This window comes from Helicoverpa armigera, chromosome 13 (assembly GCF_030705265.1).
Source record: "Helicoverpa armigera isolate CAAS_96S chromosome 13, ASM3070526v1, whole genome shotgun sequence".
NCBI lineage: Eukaryota > Metazoa > Arthropoda > Insecta > Lepidoptera > Noctuidae > Helicoverpa > Helicoverpa armigera.
Window position 1 is genome coordinate 6,196,643 of NC_087132.1, and position 21,532 is coordinate 6,218,174.

The 21,532-nt window shown below is 40.0% G+C and overlaps 1 protein-coding gene across 50 annotated transcripts in view; it reads left to right on the forward strand.

Moving 5' to 3' along the window:
- Positions 1-21,532, forward strand: part of LOC110376151 (cell adhesion molecule Dscam1) — a 56,554-nt gene that overhangs the window by 30,554 nt on the left and 4,468 nt on the right. For 10 of the 50 annotated variants that reach the window (XM_064037488.1, XM_064037471.1, XM_064037470.1 and 7 more), the window contains exons 14-38: positions 67-354; positions 11,085-11,204; positions 11,289-11,462; positions 11,543-11,631; positions 11,711-11,918; positions 12,009-12,165; positions 12,249-12,500; positions 12,591-12,701; positions 12,838-13,079; positions 13,159-13,314; positions 13,444-13,592; positions 13,676-13,808; positions 14,105-14,214; positions 14,491-14,650; positions 14,997-15,148; positions 15,418-15,500; positions 15,830-16,006; positions 16,258-16,322; positions 16,402-16,503; positions 16,904-17,101; positions 17,511-17,687; positions 18,906-19,004; positions 20,370-20,542; positions 20,863-20,976; positions 21,277-21,415. In XM_064037488.1, coding sequence (XP_063893558.1) covers positions 67-354; positions 11,085-11,204; positions 11,289-11,462; positions 11,543-11,631; positions 11,711-11,918; positions 12,009-12,165; positions 12,249-12,500; positions 12,591-12,701; positions 12,838-13,079; positions 13,159-13,314; positions 13,444-13,592; positions 13,676-13,808; positions 14,105-14,214; positions 14,491-14,650; positions 14,997-15,148; positions 15,418-15,500; positions 15,830-16,006; positions 16,258-16,322; positions 16,402-16,503; positions 16,904-17,101; positions 17,511-17,687; positions 18,906-19,004; positions 20,370-20,542; positions 20,863-20,976; positions 21,277-21,415 — 3,828 coding nt within the window. Of the gene's footprint in view, positions 1-66; positions 355-613; positions 902-3,617; positions 3,906-6,132; positions 6,421-6,820; positions 7,112-7,907; positions 8,196-8,685; positions 8,974-9,070; positions 9,365-11,084; positions 11,205-11,288; positions 11,463-11,542; positions 11,632-11,710; positions 11,919-12,008; positions 12,166-12,248; positions 12,501-12,590; positions 12,702-12,837; positions 13,080-13,158; positions 13,315-13,443; positions 13,593-13,675; positions 13,809-14,104; positions 14,215-14,490; positions 14,651-14,996; positions 15,149-15,417; positions 15,501-15,829; positions 16,007-16,257; positions 16,323-16,401; positions 16,504-16,700; positions 16,875-16,903; positions 17,102-17,510; positions 17,688-18,905; positions 19,005-20,369; positions 20,543-20,862; positions 20,977-21,276; positions 21,416-21,532 lie in introns of all 50 variants that reach the window. The other 40 variants (XM_064037506.1, XM_064037504.1, XM_064037508.1 and 37 more) reach the window with 15 other exon arrangements.

Here is a 21,532-nt window from a genome sequence, read left to right on the forward strand (position 1 = left end):
CCTATGTAGTTTATATATTTTTATGTTATTTGGTATCCAGTAATAAATCGTAGTTTCCTATAACAGTTCTACCCCAAATCCATCCCTTTACCTTTGGAGAGGAACCAGCTAACGCAGGCGACACTGTCGGAGTACAATGTATGGTGACAAAGGGTGATACACCAGTCAATATCACTTGGCATTTGAATGGAAAACCCACTAGTGAGATTCAGGGAATCACTGTGACTAGAATCGGCCATAAGTCAAGCAGCCTGTCCATAGACTCAGTAGCATCCGTGCACACAGGAGTGTACACTTGTTCAGCCGCAAACAGAGCCGGCCATGCTAATTACTCGACTGAGTTAGCTGTTAACGGTATTAACCCACTGACCACTCACATTTTATTAATTAGTTGCTTTGTATTCCCCTTTTTTATTCCCCTTTCCGTGTTTCCTTCGATGCGACCCTCAAATTACAAACGTAAAACATAAACTTATAAATCAATTTATAATAAATAAAAAATAAACAAATACCAAGTGTGACAAACATGCCATCGTTAAAATTAATCAAATATAAGCTGCCTACTATTTTACGTTAATAAAAAAACAAACAATTCATAACGATTATTCTATAGTTGTACCGCAGGTTACGCCTTTCGATTTTGGGGAAGAAATACTCAACGCAGGTGATACAGTTTCTCTAACTTGCACGGTCGGGAAGGGGGACTTACCTTTGAAAATTCATTGGCAATTAAACGACCAAACTCTTAATCCCGGCAACGGCATCTTGATAAACAGGAATGGGAAAAGAGTATCAATTTTAATATTAGAAAATGTTCAACATGAACATATTGGCAATTACACTTGTATAGCTGAAAACGAAGCCGGCCGCAGCAGTCACAGTGCGGTGCTCAACGTGAATGGTACAACTCTTCCGCCATTTTCATAGCTTATTGTCGCACGATTTACATAAATTTTATGTTTGTTTATTTACCATATGTTTTCCTGTAACGAAAACCTTATCCCATTGTTAAATTGAAAAATCCCAATAAATTGCAATCATCTTATCGGATTTGATTCCAGATAGACGCCGCGAAAAAATATTTTAGCTATAGGTACATAAAATAAATTAATTAACAACAATAAAGGAGCACTCTTCTAAAAATATGAATGTCATATTTAATTCAAAATATAACAGCTTATATTAATTTAAGAAGTAGTGCCAATAACGTGTAAATAATTTTCTATTTCATCTGCAGTCCCTCCACAGATAAAACATTTCGAATTCGGAGAGGGACCGGTAAATGCTCAAGAAATGGTTGTCGTTATTTGTCTGGTCAGTAAAGGTGATCTGCCTGTAACAATATCGTGGTTTTTTAATGGAAATCCTGTGAAATCTGGAGACATTGGAATCAACGTTGTGAATACTAAAAGGTCAAGCCAACTCAACATCGAATCAGTTAGTCATCAAAATCAGGGAAACTATACATGTGTGGTAAAAAATGCGGCGGGCTCCATGAACTATTCCGCAGAGTTATTCGTCAACGGTACCAACATAATATAAATTAATGCATATCTGCCTGCTAGATTGATTGTTTTTAAGTTTCTTTTTTACCTTTTGTAACTTTGGCGGGCCATAAAATATTGTTCCTAGTTTAGTCAACACTCAGAAACATCAACAAAGGATAAAAGACAGATTGTAAAGGTGCTACAAAAATATGTAAATCGTCGAAAATATATATTTCAGTTGCGCCAGTTATAACACATTTTGAATTCGACGAATCAGTTTTTTACGGAGAAGGTATTCAAGTCATGTGCCACGTATCAAAAGGAGATAAGCCTTTAAATTTCAAGTGGACTTTTAGTGAAGGAGATGTGAGTTCATTAGCCGGTTTGAACATCATGAACGTGGGCGATAGGGGTTCAGCTCTTATAATCCCTGCGGTGACGGCAAAACACTCTGGCAATTACACGTGCACAGCCTCTAATGTTGTCGCCAGTGCTAGTCACCATGCCACGCTCAATGTCAAGGGTATATGGTCTTGGTGATTTGTCTTTGCTTATGCATTCTGTTTTTTTAAACCAATCCCACGGAAATATATTTTGCTCTTTCACAAAACAGTGACGCTAGATAATATCTCTTTCAGTGGCACCTATTATATCCCCCTTCGAATTTGATGAGGCCGTTTTTTACGGTGAAAGCATACAGATTATGTGCAACATTCCAAAAGGCGACATGCCATTGAACCTTGCCTGGTTCTTTCAAGATAAACCTGTAAAAAAGACTGATGCAATTGTAGTCACAAAATTAGGGGCTCGAAGTTTAGTTTTGGCAATCCCAGCTGCAACAGAGAAACATTCGGGAAATTACACTTGCACAGCTTCTAATATTGTAGCCAGCACCAACCACACAGCTACGTTAAATGTTCAGGGTACACTGGTTACTTTAGCGTTTTATCATATTTTATTTGTTATTATTTATTTTTTGCCCTCACCAGTTCCTCCGCACATCGTTCCATTTACGGCTGAAGAGCCGGTTTTTGCCGGCGAACTTATACAGTTGACATGTTATGTATCAAAAGGCGATGCTCCTATTACAATCAGTTGGAGTTTTCATGGCCAGGAATTATCCTCGCATCAAGGAATTGCTACAATGAAGATCGGCGAACGGACATCGTTATTGACGATATCTAATTCGCAAGCTAGCCACAGCGGCGAATATTCATGCCACGCCGCCAACCGTGCCGGCATAGCTGTTCATTCGACCACAATTAATGTTCACGGTATTCCTGAAGCTCGTTAGCCGCCCTAGCCTCTCGCACGCTGCACGCTTGACTCTGCAATAATTAAAGCCTTCTGGGTTAACAGTATTACCACACATCGTACCCTTCGAAACGGATGAGTCAGTGTTCGCCGGGGAACCTGTTCAGCTTACCTGTCATGTATCCAAGGGCGATTTGCCTCTAAACATCAAATGGCATTTTCATGGGCTGGAGAATACGTCATCGCATCTTGATATTATGACAAATAAAATGACATCTCGGACTTCGTTTCTATCGATTTCTGCTGTAACTGCCAGTCATAGCGGCAACTATACCTGCGTTGCTACTAACAGAGCTGGTTCCACCAATCATTCCGCTACTCTCAATGTACATGGTCAGTTTCGTGTAGTTGATCAATATTTCACAAAAAAACATTTTCGCTTATTTTCATCAGGCACAACAATGCTTCGACATGAATTTACTGACAAAATTAGCATGAATTTTGTAAGCATGTCTGAAACAATGTGCGCATTTTTATTTCTTGTCCAGTCCTTATCATATCACCATTATTTACCAAGCTACTCCTACATTGACCAACTATACTTTCAGATAAGTTTCGTTTTAGTGATCTTCGAGGTTCCAGAAACAATTATTTTGAGTCTAAAATCTTCGCGGCGTTTCCTATTGTAATACGACAAAATCAGGCTGTTAGTTAGGTACCCTATCTTATGGCTGAATGATAAAGTTCGTTTCTGTAGGTTCTTCAAATCATGTGGACATTTACCACATTCACAGGCAGTCCACCTCATCATCGGCGAACCATTGAGGTCAATAACTGTATAAAAAAATAAATAACTAACGCTACACTATTCTATAGTTGTACCGCAGGTTACGCCCTTCGATTTCGGGGAAGAAATACTCAACGCAGGTGATACAGTTTCTCTAACTTGCACGGTCGGGAAGGGGGACTTACCTTTGAAAATTCATTGGCAATTAAACGACCAAACTCTTAACTCTGGGAACGGTATACTCATAAACAGAAATGGAAAAAGAATATCAATCTTAAGCATAGAGAACGTTCAACATGAACATATTGGCAATTACACTTGTATAGCTGAAAATGAAGCCGGCCGCAGCAGTCACAGTGCGGTGCTCAACGTGAATGGTACCGATTACATCACTTCCGACAGTTGCTTAGCTTTTGGTCGCACGATTTTCATTCTTTTTTATTTGTGTAACTCCATTCCATGTATCTTTATGTTTTCTTATTCCTTTATTGAAAGAAACTTATTGAACTTCCCGATACGAATATGTTTGATCGCTAGCATTAGGTACATTTCGGAATACGTCGGTATACATCAACAAGACAATAAAATGTATTAAAATACAGTCCGCGCCAAATAGCTTTACAATTCTGAAGTTAGCCTTTTTGACTCCCTACCTCATTTGTTCATATTTTTTTTCGAAAAGCTCTGCTTGTCCGAAGTAGGAACTTCAAATCGTCGTTAAAAAAATTAACAAAAAACTACTGCGTAGACGTGAGGGAGGCGTCAAATGGCTAACCTCAGATTTGAAAAGTTAATTGGCGCGGACTGTAAACAATTAATGTAACCCTGTCACTGTCCGACTACCTATTTGTCCCTTAAATTAGGTACATAAATATGATACCCGAAGTATTGAAAATACAGCAAACAAATAGACGAAAATATCAATTTTCAACCAAAAACTGAAGCATAAGCAACAACGCTGTTGTTCTAAGATCCATCAGTAAATGTTATTATAATGTATGCAGTTAATAAATTGTCAATTCCTCTACAGTCCCCCCACAGATAAAACATTTCGAATTCGGCGAAGGACCAGTAAATGCTCAAGAAATGGTTTTGGTCACTTGTGCGGTCAGTAAAGGAGATCTTCCTTTAACTATAGAGTGGTATTTCAATGGAACTCCTGTAAGATCTGGAGATATTGGAGTCAATCTCATAAACACGAAAAGGTCAAGTCAACTCAACATCGAATCAGTTAGTCATCAAAATCAGGGAAACTATACATGTGTGGTAAAAAATGCGGCGGGCTCCATGAACTATTCCTCAGAGTTATTCGTCAACGGTACATTGTATTATTTATTTATGCCTGCTAGATGTTACGTTTTACCTTTTTATTTATTACCTTTGTAACTTTGGCGGGCCATAACTTTGGTTGACTTTACAGAAACCATTCGGTACTTCAAACATGTATTTGACTTCTAGGAAATCATGTATTTCAGTTGCACCAGTTATAACACATTTTGAATTCGACGAATCAGTTTTTTACGGAGAAGGTGTTCAAGTTATGTGCCACGTGCCTAAAGGAGATAAGCCTTTAAATTTCAAGTGGACTTTTAGTGAAGGAGATGTGAGTTCATTAGCCGGTTTGAACATCATGAACGCAGGAGATAGGGGTTCAGTTCTCATAATCCCTGCGGTGACGGCAAAACACTCTGGCAATTACACATGCACAGCCTCTAATCTTGTCGCCAGTGCTAGTCACCATGCCACGCTCAATGTCAAGGGTATAATATGGTCTCGGTGATTGTCTTTGCTTTTGCATTATATACTGTTCCCTCACACCAATCTAAAAATGTAGTTAGACGTCACAAAACGTTCACCTAGAATATTTGGCTATCTCTTTCAGTGGCACCAATTATTTCCCCGTTTGAGTTCGATGAAGCCGTATTTTACGGTGAAAGCATACAGATAATGTGTCATATTCCGAAAGGCGACATGCCTTTGGACCTTACATGGTCATTTCAAGGAAAACCATTAAAAACGTCCGATGCCGTAGTAATAACAAAAGTAGGGGCTAGAAGTTTAATTCTGGCGATACCAGCTGCAACAGAGAAACATTCCGGGAATTACACTTGCACAGCTTCCAATATAGTAGCCAGCACCAACCACACAGCTACGTTAAACGTTCAGGGTACACTGGTTAATTTAGCGTTTTGTCATGTTTTATTTGTTATTGTTTATTTTTTTGCCCTCACCAGTTCCTCCGCACATCGTTCCATTTACGGCTGAAGAGCCTGTTTTTGCCGGAGAGTCTGTACAGTTGGGATGTCATGTATCGAAAGGGGATACTCCTATTACAATCAGTTGGAGTTTTCATGGCCAGGAATTATCCTCGCATCAAGGAATTGCTACAATGAAGATCGGCGAACGGACATCGTTATTGACGATATCTAATTCGCAAGCTAGCCACAGCGGCGAATATTCATGCCACGCCGCCAACCGTGCCGGCATAGCTGTTCATTCGACCACAATTAATGTTCACGGTATTCCTGAAGCTCGTTAGCCGCCCTAGCCTCTCGCACGCTGCACGCTTGACTCTGCAATAATTAAAGCCTTCTGGGTTAACAGTGTTGCCATACATCGTACCCTTCGAAGCGGACGAGTCGGTGTTTGCTGGGGAGCCAGTTCAACTAAATTGTCATGTTTCTAAGGGTGATTTGCCCTTAAGTATCAAATGGCACTTTCATGGGTTCGAGAATACTTCATCACATTTAGATATAATGACTAATAAAATGACATCGCGAACTTCATTTCTATCGATATCTGCGGCGACTGCTAGCCACAGCGGCAACTACACCTGCGTAGCTACTAACAGAGCCGGTTCCACTAATCATTCCACTGTTCTTAATGTTCATGGTCAGTTTCATTTGATCTCATATACAATTTTTTCCTTAAGTTAATCGCATCGAGTCTATGCTTATTAGATATGCTGGCAGAATGAGCATGAATTCTACCATAGCATATCAGTAAGCAACGTGCGTTATTTTGTTTTATTTTTTCCATTCCTTATCATTTGTTTTCATCAATATCACAATTAAACTCTGAACTCTAATATTATTTGATTCCAAAAAGAGGATTTAGGAAAGAAACTGAAAGTTCGTTTGTTCTACCCAATGCAAAAATGACCAGTAGGAGGAAGTTAATAACAATAAGTAGCTTATTAAATACATCTCTGCAAAGGTTATCAATTATGAAATAAATCCACTTCTTAACTCACACAGTCATAATTTATGTAATTTATATTTTTTCATTCAAGTGGTACCGCACATTATACCGTTTGAAGTTGAAGAATCTATATTCGCTGGTGAATCCGTGCACCTAACGTGTCATGTATCAAAAGGCGATCGACCGCTTCAAATATCTTGGAGTTTTGAAGGCCATGAAATCCCTTACCATAATAACATGGGCATAACAACCACTAAGTTAGGAGAAAAAGCTTCAGTCCTGAGTATTCCTACTGCTATGGGCCAGCACAGCGGCAACTACACTTGCACGGCCAGTAACCGCGCCGGACGCGCATATCACTCTGTCCTCGTCAATATTCATGGTATTGGATGTGTTCCCCTAGTACAATAATAGCTACTGTAAGAAAATTGTTCCTTATGTGTATAGATATACTTGCACGTTTAGATTTACATTTAGATTTCCTTTTTACTAGTCCCTCCCCATATACTACCGTTTGAAATTGAAGAATCCATCTACTACGGAGAATCCGTACAAATGACCTGCCACGCCAGTAAAGGAGACCGACCTATGTCTATTACTTGGACGTTCGAAGGGAAAGATGTGTCAACTCATAATGGGATTAAAACCATGAAAATGGCGGAACAAACATCTTTCTTGTCGATTTCCTCTGTGACTGGAGACCACAGTGGAAATTATACATGTATCGCCAAAAATAGAGCAGGAGAAGATAGATATTCCACTACACTCAACGTTAAGGGTATTTCCACTTGATGTCAGAGCATGCGCCTTAAATACGTATTTACTAACGTTTAAATATTTTTTTATTCAGTCGTCCCACACATCAAACCTTTCGAGTTAGACGAAGCTGTATTTGCGGGCGAGTCCGTACACCTCGACTGTCACGTTTCGAAGGGCGATACACCTCTGAACATTTCATGGACTTTCCAAGGGTACCCTGTGACCCGAAAAATGGGAGTAATGACTACAACTTTAAGCGAACGAGTATCCGTACTCGACATCCCTTCTGCACTTGGATATAATAGTGGCAACTACACATGCGCAGCAACGAATAGGGCAGGGACCACTGCTCACACTACTATACTCAACGTTATTGGTACTGAAACGTTATAGGTCGGATGTGCTTGCTTTCTGTTTAGTTCCTCCTGTGGTCCAACCTTTCTCTTTCGGCGAAGTCGCTATGAACTCCGGACAAGTAGTAACCACCCCCTGCTCCGTTATTGAGGGAGACCATCCACTGAGACTGAAATGGCTTTTTGACAACGAACCCATCAAACCCAGATCTGGAGTAACCGTGTTTCACATAGGCGAGAGAAGTGCTATACTGAGTATAGCATCAGTAGCACACAACCACGCTGGAAATTATACTTGTGTTGCGGAAAACGAAGCAGGCGTCCACTATCACACCTCTACTCTGATAATAAACGGTGCTTAAATACTTCTCGTTACTGATGCTCGGTATATATGATTTATTTTGTGTCCTAACCGTCGTACAATCTAAAACTCGTTTTGTTTTTTTTCTCTCAATTTAAAATTATATCCATTTCTCTTTCAATTGATTAAACATTTCAGTTCCTCCCAACATTTTGCCATTTACATTCGGTGATAAACCCACCAACGTCGGAGAATATTTACAAGCTGCATGCACTATAAATTATGGTGACCTTCCACTCACAATAACTTGGATGTTTAACGGAAAATTTATATCTCAAAGGAATAATAACTATGTTGTGAACAATTCCAAACGAAGTAGTTTACTAATAATAGAATCAGTGGATGCAAAACATGCCGGTTCTTATACATGTATCGGAGAAAATCGCGCTGGCCGCAACACTCATTCGGCAGACTTAGTTGTTTACGGTTAGTCTCATATACAGTAGATTTATCATTTTATCATTTAGATAAACTTTGTTTCAGTTCCTCCCAAGATTGCACCTTTCATTGCTGGCCCTGAACCGGCTTTTCTTGGAGACTATTTTGCTCTTCAATGTATAGTAACCCATGGAGACCAACCGGTTCTTATTGACTGGACAGTCAATAACCAATCTGCCAAGTCTATTCCCGGAGTCCGTGTTAGTAACGCTGACAGAAGGAGTAGTGTATTGACGATAGAGTCCGTCGACGCAACACACGCAGGGCTATTTAATTGTACTGCGAGTAATGCTGCGGGCATCGTATCGCATACAACCGATTTAGTCGTAAAGGGTGCGAAAAGTGACAATTTTTACGCTTCCGTCCTATTAACCTCGACATTATTATCCTGTACATTTATCACTGTACCATAATTTTTTTACTGTCCTAGTTCCGCCGTTGATAATGCCGTTCAATTTCGGTGAAGTGCCATTCAACCCAGGTGACACAGCTTTAGTCAATTGTGTCGCTACCAAGGGAGATCTTCCTCTCGACATCTCTTGGACATTCAGCAGTGAAACTATAGACTCGACCCTTCAGCGAGATATTACGACGATGTCTCTTAATCCTCGTGCCTCCGTCCTCACCATCAACTCCGTCAGCGCAAATCATCAAGGGAACTACACGTGCATCGTGCAGAACGCGGCCGGCCGCGCAGAATATGCAGCGACACTCGTCGTCAACGGCACGTCTTTATCAGATAATGATATGATGCAACCGAGTCCTTAATATGGGAACTAACATCACAATATAGCACTTGGAAGGACAGTTCATTCACAGTCACCGTTCTATACCTCCTTTCTCACTATTCGCTAACATTGCCTGCCTCGACGATATCCTAATTGATCTAACCCAAAAATCTATGGTTATTTCCAGTACTGCCTCGCATAGTTCCATTCTCGTTCGAGTCCCCGCTGTTTGCGGGGCAGGCCAGTCAAGTTACATGTTTGATCTCGGAGGGCGATCAACCTCTCGATATTCAGTGGTACTTTGAAGGGCAACCTTTAAAGGAGAAAGCTGGTGTGACGGCTACTAAAATTGCACAGAGAGCTTCATTGCTTCTGATCGACCCGGCGAGTTGGTCACACAGCGGATCATATGCGTGTATTGCGCGCAATGCCGCTGGCATGTCCAACTATACGACCTCATTAGAAGTCCATGGTATACGAACTCATCTGTGTACCCTTCATTCCTAGCACGGACCAGCTTTGCGTAGATTCCGTATTGTATGCTTTAAATATTCCGTTACTTTAAAAAATAAGTCATTCAAAATATCGATGATCGGCAGAGTGATGTAATCTTCTCACTTAATCATAAATGTCTTTATTTGACGCTAGTCACATATTTAGGAGATTAGATTATAAACGCATAACATTCTCTATCTCAGACAGGGCTCAGATCAGTCGTTTTCAATGCTTCTAATAGGAACCGGCTGCGGCTATCATCGACGTTCCCCTTTCATCCTTCCCTTGCATTTTATTTAATCCTGGCCATCCGCTCCTTTGGGTTCCTTCCTTTATATTATTTTCATTACATATAATTTGCCACGAATTTAACGCTTGCTGGCTGTTTAACTCTGTGTGCAAGTCTGTTAAAAATAATGTGTTTTTTAATATTATCTTTAATAAATACATTCACATTATTTTATCAGATTGTTTGCGCGATGCTTTCTTTGTTTTATGGTGAAGTGATGCTTTTTATTTACTGTTTTGTTTTTGAAATCCTATTTACTTTTATTTGGTTTGTAGTTAGAAAAGCTTTAAACTTTTTTATTTGCAAGCTGTGGACTATACTCCTGTAAAAAGCTTCTATTGCGGCGCCTAAAGCTGATGTAAACATATTTTATACTCGCGGAGACACTTATTACCATGCTTATAAGTAAACCTTAAAGTTATAATAACAAGTCTATATAGGAGCTTTTATACCAGAAAATATAGTCTTTATTTGAGTATAATGAAAAAACTATGTTTAGTACATTGATAGTTTATTTTCTCGATAAGTTATTATAATATTTTCGAATAAAACACAACTCATAAGTAAACTTCATTATACTCAAATATGTTATTAATTAAGTTGTACAAAGATTCCCCTTGTTTTAGGTTGAAATTTTTTAATGTGTTAAAATAAATGGGCAATTAAAACAAATATTTCTACAAGCCTATTTGACTTTTACTCATACAGCAAAAGCATTTATTAGAAAATTTCATCCTATAAAATTAAAATTCAAGTTACATTTTTTTTTGTTAACTTAAATGTCAGAAAAATACTTTTTGTACCATTTTTGTCTCTGCTCTTGAATTAATACTTAAACTAATTTCAAAATAAATGTAAAGTAAAAATCTGGTTTGGCCCCTATCTCTTCTAGCAGACAGAACAAGTTCTATAACAAATCGGTGATATTTCAGTTCCTCCCCGTTGGATTATTGAGCCCACTGACAAGGCATTTGCCCAAGGTTCTGATGCTAAAGTTGAATGTAAAGCCGATGGTTTCCCTAAGCCTCAAGTGACATGGAAGAGGGCTGAAGGTATGAATCATTGCTGTATAATTGTAATTTAATATGCGGTACAATATTTGAACCTCGCATTCATGTTTTGTGCTATTCTTTTAGGCGATACCCCCGGCGATTACAAAGATCTTAAGCCAAACAACCCTAATGTAAAAGTTGAAGATGGAACATTGACCATTGCGAACATCCAAAAGACTAATGAGGGATATTACTTATGCGAAGCTGTGAATGGAATTGGATCAGGATTGTCTGCCGTTATTCTTATTAGTGTTCAGGGTGAGTTAAATTAAAATAACTGCAACACCTAAAAGTGCGTAACGTGGTCAGAAATATAACAAGTATGTTCTAAATTACAGCTCCTCCTCAATTCGAAATTAAAATGAGGAATCAAACTGCCCGCCGATCTGAACCAGCTGTTCTGCAGTGCCAAGCTAAGGGAGAAAAGGTAAGCCTTTCAAAAATGCAAAAACATATAAAGAACTACTACAACAGGACCTTTATGTAACATCATTCATTGTTTACAGCCAATCGGTATTATTTGGAACATGAACAACAAACGTCTTGAGCCCAAATCTGACCCCCGCTACACCATTCGCGAAGAAATTTTGCCCGGAGGTGTTGTATCCGACCTTAGCATTCGAAGAACTGAACGATCTGACAGCGCTCTCTTCACGTGTGTCGCTACTAACGCTTTTGGATCTGATGATACCAGCATTAACATGATCATTCAAGGTAACAAAGATTTTCCAATAATTATGGATATAGCCGTCACTGTTGCACCATCGAAGAATAAAAACTACAAAGCAATGTGTTATTTCACAGAGGTTCCTGAAGCTCCCTATGGCTTGAAGGTTTTGGACAAATCTGGAAGAACTGTACAACTGTCTTGGGCCGCTCCTTACGATGGAAACTCACCAATCAAGAAGTTCCTTATTGAATACAAACGCGCTAAGGGCAACTGGGAAAAGGATATTGATAGGTAATCAAGAAGATAAATTGCTTAACTGTGAAGGACATAAAACATATAGACATTTTTTCATTGCAATCATATTATTTTTATAGGGTTCTTGTACCTGGAGATGCGACTGAAGCCGGAGTGTTCAGCTTACGACCAGCCACCGCGTACCATATTAGGATCGTTGCTGAAAACGAACTAGGAACTTCCGAGCCATCTGAGACTGTCACCATTATCACCGCCGAAGAAGCCCCTACTGGTCCCCCTCAGGATTGCAAAGTTGATGCTGTTGACAAGCACACCCTCCGTGTTACATGGAAGCCTCCCCCACCCCAGGACTGGAATGGTGAACTCCAGGGGTACGTCAAAAAATTATACATACTTAAATTAACATTTTATCGTGCAGAACATAAATTCTTATGATTAAATAAAAAAATGAATACTTTCAGATACTATGTTGGCTACAAACTCGCTTCAAGCAACAAGTCCTTCGTCTTTGAGACTGTGGATATCTCTAAGGAATCTGGCAAAGAACATCATTTGGACATTCTGAACTTAAAGTAAGTGCTGACCTGTGTATATTAAGAGTACCAGTATTCAATCCATAGTGTAATAAAGATCATTTAGCTAGCTAGAGATTAATCATTTTTTGACATCGTCACCGATGATTGTATTAATGGACCAATCTGGTTCCAGGACTTACACCCAATACGCGATTGTGGTTCAGGCTTTCAACAAGATGGGATCAGGACCGGTATCTGGCGAAGTGCGAGCATACACCGCGGAAGGCGCCCCCTCTGCCCCACCCCAAGACGTTCTTTGCACCACTTTGACTGCGCAAACCATTCGCGTGTCCTGGGTATCTCCCCCTCTTGCCGCTGCCAATGGACTTATCAAGGCTTACAAAGTGATTTACGGACCCAGCGAAACCTGGTATGGTAAGTATCCGGCAAGTTTAAATATAAAATATTTATAGGTCTCTTAAGGCACAATCAAAAATTTTCGTAATTATTTTAGACGAGAAGTCCAAAGACACCAAGATTACGGCCAGCAGCGAAACCATTCTTCACGGACTTAAGAAATTCACGAACTATTCCATGGAAGTGCTTGCGACTACCAATGGAGGCGATGGCGTTCGATCTGCACCTATTCACTGCCAAACTGAACAAGACGGTAAGTCTTTTTCAGAATATCTTACACAACTTTCTTAAACCATGTTATGTACTTTGATATGTGAACATGGTCAAGGTGAAAATTTATCACTGAATTTTAACAATACTTTTTGTTGTCTATTGCAAACAGTACCGGAAGCACCACGCGCTGTAAAGGCCCTAGTTATGGGACAAGATTCCATCCTAGTTTCATGGAGGCCTCCCGCGCAACCCAACGGTGTTGTCACTCACTACAACGTCTACACTCAAGCACAAAACGCCGAACCTCACCCCAACAAGGTTCGTATTAACTTTTCCATAGTACCAGACAACAATCCAAAATATGGAAAATAAAATCTAACAATAATATCCTTGTTTCAAAGGTACCCGCTACACAAACCAGCTACTCTGCAACTGAACTGAAAGCCGGCCGTTACGACTTCTGGGTGACCGCGTCTACCATTATTGGTGAAGGACAACCCTCAGCCACCGCATCGTGCAGCCCAAGCGACAAAGGTAAGTTGTCCTTACCATCCATAAGTTCTTCAAACCGTACTGACAGAAATGTGTTGCTGAAGAGTTGGTTGGTTCCACCATTTCTTCTTCCCAGACAAAACACATAGAAACTGATAAAGGGAAGAGCGGGCTTTATTGGCTGCCTTTTCTACACTTGACTTTCAATAAGTGCTGATATTCAGCCGACCCCAACATGATTGGGAAAAAGGCTCGGAGGATGATGATTCAGCCTACTTTGTTTAGTAGTAGTTTTACTTTAATTAGATTAGTCATATTAACGTTGATTTTTGTTTTAGTACCCGCCAAGATCGCTTCATTCGATGAATCGTTCACCGCTACCTACAAGGAAGATGTCAAACTGCCATGCCTTGCCGTTGGTGTTCCTCCTCCTAACATTTTGTGGAAGGTATTAACCTGAACTATAAGTAAATATGCCCAGATTTATTGGTCAGAGCTGAACAAAGCCTGCACATCAAGGTACTACAATCTGAAAAAATCTTTAATATATTTTCAACCTTGTCTAAAAGGTTTAATGTTCCATATGCATTGGAAAAAATTGACAGATTGGAGTAGCTTGATGAGTTGGTGTGTGTACATATTCCATGTTCATGAGTTTCAAAAAGTTGTAAATATCAACCTCGCCTTATTTTCGTAAAGCTAATATTGATGTACTATTTTGAAGGTGAAAGGCCACCCCCTGGAAGCTTCGGAGCGCGTACGACAGCTGCCTGAAGGATCCCTGCAAATTGCCGGAGTGGCTCGCGAAGACGCCGGGGAATACTCCTGCCATGTCGACAACCAGTTCGGAACTGACACTGTTACGCACACGCTCTCTGTTCTCGGTATGTTCTAGATTGTACTTTATGACATTTTCCTGGTATTTTCATTAAAAATCACTTCGTTTTCACACTAGCGAATTATTTGCTGGGTTTATAAACAGTCAGACAAACGCGCAGTTTGGACAATCATCTTAGCTTAACCGAAAGTCGCGCTATATGTATATAAGTAAATATTTTTTTTTAGACGCGGATGTTGCGCGTAAAGCTATTAGTTTAGACATAGACGGAAGGCGTAGAAGAGGCATAGTTTTTCTATTTTCATAATTGATTGGCTCTTTCTTTATCATTGATCCCGAGACTATGTCTAGTAATAAACAAAAATGTAGTAAAACTCACATTTTCCCGCCAGCTCCCCCCTTCCCGCCTCAGCTGAGCATCGCATCGTCGTCCGTGTCATCTCTCACTCTTCGTCTGAAGCCTTCCGTCGATGTCGACCAGTCGCCCGCCGCCGGTTACACCATCCACTACAAACAAGAGTTCGGAGATTGGGAAACTGTACAGGTACTAATTTTATAAAAAGTCAAAGTATTTATTCGCGGTTATGATGTAGGACACGCACACATACATACAAAACACAAAAAACATGGTAGAATAAGAAAACAAAAGAACAAGGTAGGAGAAAAATTTGCGTCACGTGCACGCGAAAAAGATGCTTACTGAAGTAGCTGTTTGTATTTACAATAGAATATTTTTTTAATATTTTTCTCTCTTTTCTTTTTTCTAAGGATTTGTGTAGAACCATAAAGTTAAAAATAATTTTCCCTTTACAGATTCCAAGCACCACTGACACGTATACTTTGGAAAACTTGTTCTGCGGATCTAGATATCAACTCTACGTTACGGCTTACAATGGGTACGTAGACTAAAATGTCCTTTTCTTCTGCTTCCACGCTGCTGTCACGTTAATTTCTTCCCCTTATTGTTCATATATTTATAACGGCGTCTGTTCGGCCCGCGCCTGTTCGGCCCGCGGCTTCGCCCGCGTGGTGTGTTGATTAAAAACAGCTTATGTGTTAATCCAAGGTATCCCTTATTTGCTGGCCTATTTACCAGCCGTTTGACGCGAAAAATAACAAATATACATTCTCAAAAACTTTCACATTTATAATATTAGTCGGGTAGTAGGATAATTTTGCGCAAACAATTGAGTTTTCTTACTGTATTTGTCTAAATTTTGTACAGCATCGGCACCGGCGAGGCATCAGACGTGGTGATCGCCCGCACCCGCGGCTCCAAGCCCCCCGTGCCCCGCGCCGCCGACTTCATCGAAGTAGGCAGCTCCTCCGTCACTCTGCACCTCAAGCAATGGCTCGATGGCGGCTGCCCAATGTCGCATTTCGTCGTTGAAAACAAGAAGAAGTGAGTCGATTATAGTCGTAAATATGTTTACAGAAATGCTGATAGGTACTGACTTTTGCTTCTTCCAGCCCTGTGCCCAATATTATTTGAGAGCGGCGCAATATGTCTCCGGCTTCCATTCTTCCCTGTCACTCGTCTTAGGGACACTTATTCGTGTCATCTTTGAGGCAATCCATCCATCTTTTCTTAGGTCTTCTCGCTCTCCATCCATCTCCATTCAAACTTAACACAAACCGTTATTTTTCCATCAGGGGCGCTGCTGAATGGAACCAAATTTCGAACGCTGTGAAACCCGGTGGAAACTTCGTCGTACTCGGTATGTCCTCAAAACATATTTTTGCATGGTTACATGCATGTTGATAAAAAGGTTATAACATTGTTTTCTTCGATTGAAGATTTGGAACCCGCTACATGGTATGTTCTGAGGATCACGGCCCACAACAATGCTGGATTTAACGTCGCTGAATACGAATTTGCAACTCTTACCATGACTGGCGGTAAGTTAACAACTGTTTTGAAGTCTCATTTAATTTGAACTGATCGTTGCGTTAAACTTATAAATGAATTTAACCCTTTTTACTTCATGAACATTTAATTGCATAAAAACCAAATTCGTACCTGAAATGCATCACCTTTTAATTGTACTGTAATATCCTGACATGAGTAGGTGCTATAACGTGGGGTTGCATTTCAGGTACGATAGCGCCCGCGCGCGAGGTGGGCGGCGGCTCTCTTACCACGGAACAGACTCTCAAGATTATCCTGTCGCACCTTAACCTTATCGTGCCCGTAGTGGCCGCGATCCTTGTCATCATCATTGCTATCGTAGTCGTTTGCGTGGTACGAGGCGCCAGGGACCATCACAAAGGTAAACAACTAATTATTCTACCATTGTAGGAACTATTGCTCCGTTACCTGGCAACATTGGCACTGATAAGGAACTGCCCCCCTGGGTCAAGGCTTGGCTAGAACCTGAAGTTTTGGTACCGATTTTGGCAACGATCGTCGTGTTCATCGTAGGCGTGGTGGTGATTTGTCTGACCTTAGCTCGCAGGAATACCCCACATCGCCTGCGAGGTCAGAAGGACATGTATTGTATGTATAGTGGCATGGCGCGCCGCTTTATTTATTTTTTTACCCGAATTCGAATTTTCATATTATTAATTTTTAACTTTTACATTTTACTTAATCATTACCTAATCATCTAGCAAATAATTTAGATAATATTTTTTGTAACATACACTCATCTTTCTCTCTGATTTTGTATTTTGATTTACCTAAATCATGGTTTAATATTATTTGCTCTACATACCTAACCAAAAAAAATAATGAAAACTCACTTTTAATCGGTGACTTAGCTTATAAGAACACTAGCTGTTCCACGCGGTTGCACCCGCGTCCCGGAGATATTTCTTTCCGGCAGCCCGTGTTTTTATGATATTAGTGTACTTACATATAAAAGAGAAACAAAAACTATAAGGCACTTACTAGCTCTTATATACAGACGACGCAGTGTACAACGCATCTCAGGCGGCGTTAGGCGGCGGCGGCGGCACTCTGGACAAGCGCGGCGGACTTCGCGACGAGCTCGGCTACATCGCACCGCCCAACCGCAAGCTGCCTCCTGTGCCCGGCTCCAACTACAATACCTGCGACCGTGTTAAGCGACAGGCTGTCATCAGTGAGTACACACTACTGTCAACTGCACAAGACCCAAAATTGACGTTATTCAAACTATTAGGGGTACCGAACACTTTGTTCCGTTGAAGCTGTCAGTTTTTGTACGTTGTTTCATCTGACCGACAGCTACTGGCAATTGCACCAAAACGGTCAGACTGTACGAGTATGAGACTGTACGAGACTGTACATTAGTTTTTATTGGGAACTTACCTAGGGTCCAGCGTTCGATAGACGCCTTTGTAGTTACATGCTCAGGCTTGTGGATGTCGTCGGATGAATCGGCACGGATTTTCATCGATTTACACTCTTCATTTATTAAGCACACTTCTATACACTATCAATAAAATATAGCTGCTCCACAATAAGAGATTCGACGAGGTACAGTTGAGGTAATAGTTATATTAACAATTCTACCTTTCACTTCTTTTTATGCTCGCACGATTTATGCTCTTCTCCTCTCTATGCTTTATCTCTCTTTCTCTTTCCTTTTAGACACTTGGTGGATGTAAGGTGAAAGCTATGTTATATATTTTTGTTGTCCACTTTAAATTCCTTCCTAGTGGTAACGGGGAGCTTATGTTACCAAAGGAACAGCTTTTAAGTTTTAGACTATAGATTATATTTTTGCTACACGCCATTGAAGTTCAAACCCCCATTTTAATTTTAGCTTTGCATAAAAATTTACATACTTATTTTTTTCAGCATGACGTTTTGTTAATCTCGTCGTAGTAGTTTAACATGCAAGAAGATAAATTAATTTTATTAAAAACTGAGTTCCTATATAACAAAAATATGCTATGACAGATTAACGAACCGTTATTTTATTCCTCTCAATTTATGTGGTATCGTCTCAAGTATAATCTCACTCACTTGCGGCATTGCGTTGCATTCTATGACTGTTTGAAAATACAAGCTAAATAACACTAAGAAAGAAGGACTTGCTCCTTGAGTAAATTCTCTTCTACAAAGCAATAATTTAAAGCGATTGCGTTTTTTTTCTACTGAGCAAAAAATCATTGAAGGAGATAAACCGGTCTTTTAGTATCCTTCATCTGCCATCCTTTTCCCAACTACATATGTTGGAGACGGCTACAAAGGTAAAATACAAATACAGCTGAATTCCAGCCCGACAAAACTTTGACCAATACAAAAGTGAGTGAGAGAATATTGAGACGTGTTAGCGGGTTGTTAGCGCATGCGTAACGTTAGTGTGGTTCAGTGGGCGCGCACTCGACGTGGGACCCGCGCCGCCACCACTACGAGCGGGTGCGACGCCCCAGACTGCGCCGCGCCGGCTCCGGGGATACCGCCTCCACAGGTCAGGGCTTACTGCATGATGTGTGAGCATACAAATAATACACGAACTACACTATATTGGACACCGCCCCGCGAGTTTTAAGTTATATAATGAAGTTTTCATTCAGAGACATTTACAGCCTTACTACAAAAACTTAAAACATTTTTTTAGACAAGTGTTCAGCAGACTTCTAAAAGTTTTTGTGGTACGACGGTTAATGGTTACTTGAGCCATTCCTTAGTGAAGAATTTCTTTGACTAGCCGTCACTAAGGAGTGACTTAAGTAATCTAGGTAGATGTCTCTGAGTGCGGGGGTCAAATTAATAAAGAGTAAAATCTTGTTTGAAATAAAGATTTAGGTACTGCAGATTACAATAAGAGATCCATCCTTTGTTTTGCGATTAGACAGTGAAATTTGACATAATTTATATAGGTAATGTCAAAATTCAATTTCCAAATAGCAAAACAAAGCATGGATTGATTATTATAATCTGCAGTAAATTACTTCCAAGAAATGAAAACGTCGCTTTATTTGTGTGCTCACTACTATAGTATACATCCAAAAAAATGGTCAAAACAATTGTATAAAATTTGACCGTTTTGTAACCTGGTTTCAAAGTGAATGAAAATCGTGAGATATTTATCAGAATGAACTACTAATAACATCAAATGAGTGAGTATGGGATAATTACTTGTATTTTATATTATTTGCGTTTGCATGATGGATTGTCTTGTTCATATTTATTTTATTTTTGGTTTGCACTTTTCTAACCCCAGTTATTTTTATTTGCTTTTAACAAATGTAGATAATTTTCTGATAGTGAAAGTTTATATTAACTACATAAACTAAAACAACATAAGCAGCTACAATACACAATTTTCTACTGATATATATGATACACGAATACACATTAATGTATTGTTAATCTACTTAGGTATGTACTACAGAGTTTGTTGAGTGTGAATTTCTTAATACACATTTTAGCATGGACTTCCAGCAATAAGGGATTGCAGCAACGAATGATAACACTTTACTAATCCTGTAAAATCACAGAGTAGTAAACAATAAGGCAACCCATTTTTACCCAATTTTGGTTTAAACTTGCGTGTGAAATAATATATTATTAGGTACTTCCAAATCACCTTAATTGCTATAACTTAAATTCTATATGGAAATTATAACTATCGCAAAAGCACACCTTAAGAAGAGGTATACACATACCCTATAGGCCCAGTGATCCCCCAACGCTATTGGGCAACTAGACCCCATAAGTAGCTACTTACCTACTAATGTAAGCGGAAAGGGGCAAATGAAAGAAAAATGAGTTTACTACTCTGTGAACAAAAAAGAAAACAAAAGCCAACTTAATTTCTATTTGACAACAGGCATGGAAGACGAAATCTGCCCCTACGCGACGTTCCACCTGCTAGGCTTCCGCGAGGAGATGGACCCGAGCAAGGCGCTGGCGTTCCCCCACCACCATCCCGCTCACGCTGGCACTCTCGCGCATCCTCATCCCCACCACCCCGCTCACTCCCGCGCCGGATCTCAGAGCATGGTACGTACAAAATTTCTACTTACTTACAGTTATATTACCAAGAAATGAATTAGCTAAACATTTTAATTCAAGTAGACTCTTCTCGTGCAGAAGATATAATTTATCGAATATATCATCAATCATGTCAGGTCAAATCAGGTCAAATAAAAAAGTAAAAAAAATACATAATATATCGAAGTCCAATTTTACGCACGTTGTTCAAATTCATGTTAAGTGATTGAGCTGTATTTGTTAAGTTTTAATTCCGCATTTTTTTTAGACTACTACTAGACTTGTGCAGATGAGTATAGCAAATATTTAAATATAATTATCGTTGGCAGCCCCGTGCCAACAGCCGTTATGCCCGCAAGAACTCTCAGGGAGGACAGAGCGCCATCTACTCGACCGCCCCCGAATACGACGACCCGGCCACCTGCGCTGAAGAAGACCAATACGTAAGACTCCTTACCGTGCAATACTGCCTTCTTAATTTCCATTTCACAGCTTTTATGTGAATTATATGTGGATCTGCCCTTTTCTCTAACTCCCTTATTAATAAACACAAAGGATCCAAGATAAGTCGAAAATATCTTGATTTTAATAAAAGAGTAACTGTTTGTGTGAGATAATATAAATTTAATAAAAAATGACTGGACAAGAAACGTTTAAGATTAACATAGCTTTTTGCACCCTACTACAAAACAAGCTTCTTTATTTTAAACCTTTTCTAAACTTAATTGGTTTTATGCGACCAGCGTGCCCGCTATTCCCGCCCCATGTATGCCTGCGGCCCCGAGTACGACGAGCCCGCGTGCTGCGCCCCCGAAGACGAGCAATACACCGGCGCCTACGGCACTCCCTACTCCGACCACTACGGCTCCCGACCCAGCATTGGTGAGTTTATAATACAGTTACCAAAGTAATTGTGTATCAAGTGTATTTGGTCTTCTTGAGAATAAGCCTTGTGTAACATATTTAAACAATTACTGAACTATACGAAAAAGTCACCAC